Source organism: Penaeus japonicus, unplaced genomic scaffold, assembly GCF_977035675.1.
Source record: "Penaeus japonicus unplaced genomic scaffold, GWHDUDI00000001_assembly GWHDUDI00000042, whole genome shotgun sequence".
Taxonomy (NCBI): Eukaryota; Metazoa; Arthropoda; class Malacostraca; order Decapoda; family Penaeidae; genus Penaeus; species Penaeus japonicus.
Genome location: NW_028234444.1, coordinates 2,930,718 through 2,935,717, shown reverse-complemented (window position 1 = coordinate 2,935,717; position 5,000 = coordinate 2,930,718). Strand labels below are relative to the sequence as shown.

The 5,000-nt window shown below is 38.8% G+C and overlaps 1 protein-coding gene across 1 annotated transcript; it reads right to left on the bottom strand.

The window, feature by feature from the left end:
* Positions 1-807: 807 nt before the first annotated feature.
* Positions 808-3,001, bottom strand: LOC147466648 (larval cuticle protein A2B-like). The gene is made up of 3 exons (XM_086534828.1): positions 2,974-3,001; positions 1,763-1,884; positions 808-1,151 (listed from the first exon to the last, which is right to left on the bottom strand). Exons 1-3 carry the CDS (start codon positions 2,999-3,001, stop codon positions 876-878), a joined length of 426 nt encoding a protein of 141 aa, XP_086390954.1. The 3' UTR covers positions 808-875.
* Between the last annotated feature and the right edge of the window lie 1,999 nt (positions 3,002-5,000).

Sequence of the window (5,000 nt, the reverse complement as noted above, 5' to 3'; positions counted from 1 at the left end):
TCGTTAGAATACGATCGATAACTATTTGTGGACATACTCCCTCACACCCACACACACATACACACACACACACGCACACACACACACACACAAATACACACACACTCACACAAATACATACACACACTCACATACGCAACACACACACACAAATACTCACACACACATACACACACACACACACACACACAAATACACAAACTTATATATATATATATATATATATATATATATATATATATATATATTCAGTAGATAAGTACAAAAAAATGTTACCCTTTGAATTTTATTAACTTGGACGTAATACTAATATATACCAAATGGTCACAACTAAGACATGCGGCTGCCTTCATATCACACAGACACACACACACACACACACACACACACACACATATATATATATATATATATATATATATATATATATATGTGTGTGTGTGTGTGTGTGTGTGTGTGTGTGTGTGTGTCTACAGACACACACACACACATATATATATATATATATATATATGTGTGTGTGTGTGTGTGTGCATGTATATATACAACAAGTATATTATCCATGTGTCTTTTGTTCAGTTTATCATTGACTTCACTTCACACACTTTATCCTTGTTCTCTTTTTTTTTCTTTTTGTTTTATGAGGATGACTAATGAGCTTTAAATGTTCAATTACACGAAATATATTTGGATTCGGTAGCATCTAAATAATAATGGTCATTGCAAATTGATCATTTTTATTTTAAAAAATCATAAATTCTTATTTTAGAATGATATAACAGATAGACATGCTTGATGATAATGGAATATGAGAACATGAGGTTTTGAATTTGGTATCACCTTCATGGCGTAAACATGATAGACAAATATCCATATTATTCATAGGACGCAGGGGGAGGGGGGGCATAGGAGGGGGGAGCGGGCTTGTAGGCGGGGGTGTGCTCGGGGTACTGAGCCTCGCCCTCGTAGGTGACCTCAGCTACGAGACCGTCGCCGTTGTCCACGTATTTGACGATCTGCTTGCGGCCGTCGGGGAGGTCCACGGTGTAGCTGCCCTCGGTCTTGTAGCCGTCGCGGGACTCCGAGTGGCCGAGGTTGACGCCGGAGTAGCCGTCGGAAACACCGTAGTTGTAGGTGTATACCGGGGGAACCTGTGTAGTGGGAAAATATGTCGTGTGTGCAGGAAATGAGGCAGTATCTTTCAACTGCAAAAACAAAGTCTTTCAATCTCGTTTATGAGCATATATTTAACATGAATTATTGTATATAACTTTATATCATTAGCATAAACAATCATTAATGCAATCTAGGAAATAAATGCATATGAAAATAAATTCATTTAAAAGACATAACAAAATACAATAAAATGGAAAACGTTTAAAGATTGAAATATGAAAATGACACGAAGATCTACTTACATCAGGGTAGAGTTGGTCGTTGTGGTAGACCGGTGGGGGAGGGTGGTAGGGAGCAGGAGGGGGTGGGGGAGGGTAAGGTGACTGATCAGCTATGGCCAACACAGCCAAGCACGCGATGACAGCAATCTGGAAATCAGGCAAAATTAGATACAAGTTCATCCGAGGATTAGCTGACAATAATTATTCACGCATCGCATATTTCTAGATTTCTAAATGAACGCTTCATCTACTTATTCTGAAATACTATTCAATTTCTCTTTCCATTTCCTTTGATAATCTAGTTAATATCCAAATGAAAAAGAAATCACTAATCTTGTCCACTGTTTTCTTTCTTCTTTTCATACGGCGTCGGGAGAGCTAGTCCGCGAGCCTACCTTGAGAGACATGGCGGCGGAGGGAATGATGTCGCTGATGGCGAGCTGAGGCTTTATATACTCGCGCCAGAACTCTCTCTTTCTGCCTCGCTCTGGTGGATATGATTACGGGGGTATTTCAAGGGAAAGAGAAATATAAACGCCTATATATGATTACGTGGGTATTTCAAGGGAAAGAAAGGGGAAAGAGAAATATAAACGCCTATACACACACACACATACACACACACACACACACACACACACACACACACACACACACACATATATATATATATATATATGTGTGTGTATATATATATATATATATATATATATATATATATATATATATATATGTATATACATGATTCAGAGGAATTATGGAAAAAATGGAAATGCTAATACTAGTTCTTTTTACAAAAAGTGAAATATCTAACCTATACAGAAAGCTAGAGAGAGAGAGAGAGGGGGGGGGGGGGGGGGGGGGGGGGAGAGAGAGAGAGAGAGAGAGAGAGAGAGAGAGAGAGAGAGAGAGAGAGGGGGGGGGGAGAGAGAGAGAGAGATGCATAATAGTAGAGAGAGGGAGAGGAAGATATCTGGATGGAAAGGTAGATGCTCAAATATCATCAGACATATATATTGAGTGGCTTAGTTACAAAAAATGAGGAGGTTGTCGAGGGAAAGGAATTGAATAACCATAAAGGATCTTTGTGAGAAGAACTTTGATTGAATTGAAGGAACATACATACATGCATGCATGTCCAAGCACTTCTCTCAAAGTAAGGAATACGTAAATATAAGTATACGCACACACACACACACATATATGTATATATGTGTGTGTGTGTGTGTACGTGCGTGTGTGTGTGTGTATACATACATATATATATATATATATATATATATATATATATATATTTATATATACACATGTATATATATATATATATATATATATATATATATATATATATACACACACACTTCTCTATATATAAATATATATGTATAAATGTGTGTGTATTTGTGTATGATACCTTCGTGAGAAAATTAAAATTTGCTATTTTTCACTGTACATTGATTATCTAAATTTGATTTGTCTTCTCCTAAATACCTTTAATGAACATTTTCCTACAATCCCGTCGCATTTGCGTCTCAACGAATATTTCTCATCCGGGACTCTTACACAACCAGCTAACCACCTGACATCTGAGAGGCATAAGTCATACAATATGGTCTCTTTTGATTAGCTAATCCCCAAATCAGCCAGCTGGTCCTGACTCTTCTTTTTATGCCAATTTCGCCCTTAATGTTCCCGATTCACATGTATTTGAAATATTTCATTTCTTAGTTGTGACCATTTGGTATATATTAGCATTACGTCCATGTTAATAAAATTCAAAGGGTAATATTTTTTTTGTACTTATCTACTGAATATATATAAGTCTGTGTGTTTGTGTGTGTGTGTGTGTATTTGTGTGTGTTTGTGTATTTGTGTGTGTGTGTATATGTGCTTGTGTGTGTGTATCCACAAATAATTATCGATCATATTCAAACGATATTATAACGATAATTATCATTGTTATAATCTTATTGTTTTATTACATATGGTAAGACAATAATCATTGGTGTTATTCTTGTCTTTAGCTATACCATTATCATCATTATTACTACTGTCAATTGAATCTGTATCATTATCATGAAAATTATCAGTATCCGTGTTTTCATCTCATTGTCATAATTATCATCGCCTTTATTATAAACATCATAAACATTATTTTCATTACTATTATCATTATGGCAAAGATGCACACACAACTTGCAACTTCTGGGAAAATGCTTGCAACATTTCAGATATGTGCTGATCCTTTCAATAAGCTTGATAATCCAGTCAAAACAGCTGTTATTCCTTGCAAAATACTTCCTATTTGTCAAATATTCCTGTCAAAACTCTATTTCCTATTGGTCAAAATGTTTGTTATTTATCACAATGTTTGTTATTTCTGTTAAGATGCTTGTTATCCCTGTCATGTTGGCAATTTCTATGAAAAGGCAATCAACATAGTATCCCCCAGCCCAACCACGAGAAGTTTCAATGGTTTCCCGAAAGGGTCACACGAAAAGGAGGTCCTTGGTCTCATGCACTTCTTGTCCTACTGTCTTTATCTATCATGGGTGCGGCAGTCTTGATATCACACACACACACCCATATATATATGTAAATATATATATATATATATATATATATATACATATATATATATATATATATATATATATATATATATATATTATATATATATATATATATATGACTTGCAAAACTGAATTAAGGTGTCCAAGAAGGGGAGCTGATCGTCTACCCCTTCTTGGACACCTTAATTCACCGCTCAAGTGACTGCTTCTCTTTTTCAGTGTATAGAAAACCCATGCACAGCGAGATGTATATACACTTCTTCTCCTACCACCCTTTCCATGTTAAGAGAGGTGTCGCCACCTCTCTCTTTCTCCGTGCTCTCCGCATATGTGACCCACAGCACCTGGATGAAGAGATCGATTTTCTTCGTCGATCCTTCGGCAAGCTGGGGTACACTTGCTTCGTCCTTGACGCCGCGCTCTTCAACGCCCGCCGCACATTCTACCAGGATCCTCCCCCCAGAGAGACTTCTCACCTGCCTGTCCTCAGCCTTCCTTATACCGAGGAAATCCACTCTCTTCGTCGCTCGCTGCACCCTCTCAACTGCAGGCTTACCTTTCGCCAGGTTAACACTCTCCGCCGCAACCTGGTCCACACCCGTCCCCCTTCATCTGCCATGATAGGCACCTATGCCATCCCCTGCACCTCCTGTGAGAAGCAATACTTCGGGGAGACCGGCGCTTGTCTCAACAAACGTGTGTCCCAACACAGGTACGCGGTTTCCAGGGGACACACCAACAACGCTCTCTTCTGCCACCAATGGGACACAGGACATCGCATAGATTGGTCAGTTACCCGCATTCTGTTCCCTTCCGCTGATGTCCATGCCCGCAGATTGGTGGAATCTTCTCTCATTAACAGGCTGCCGAATTTCAATCTTAACAGTGGTTTTTCTCCTGCTGACGGTCTTCTATCCTCCCACATTCTCCGCTTGTTACCTTACCCCGGACACCCTTCACACAGACCGCCGGACCCTATGACCTGACATGACCTGCCCCGGTTCCGTTCGCTGTTCCGCCTCTGCCTCCG

Coding starts and splice junctions, on each gene's coding strand:
- LOC147466648 (XM_086534828.1), bottom strand. CDS start 3,001: ATGACTTATGCCTCTCAGATGTCAGGTG. Junction 1,885..2,973: donor TGCCTCTCAGATGTCAGGTG/GTTAGCTGGTTG, acceptor CATATCCACCAG/AGCGAGGCAGAAAGAGAGAG. Junction 1,152..1,762: donor GGACTAGCTCTCCCGACGCC/GTATGAAAAGAA, acceptor CCCACTACACAG/GTTCCCCCGGTATACACCTA.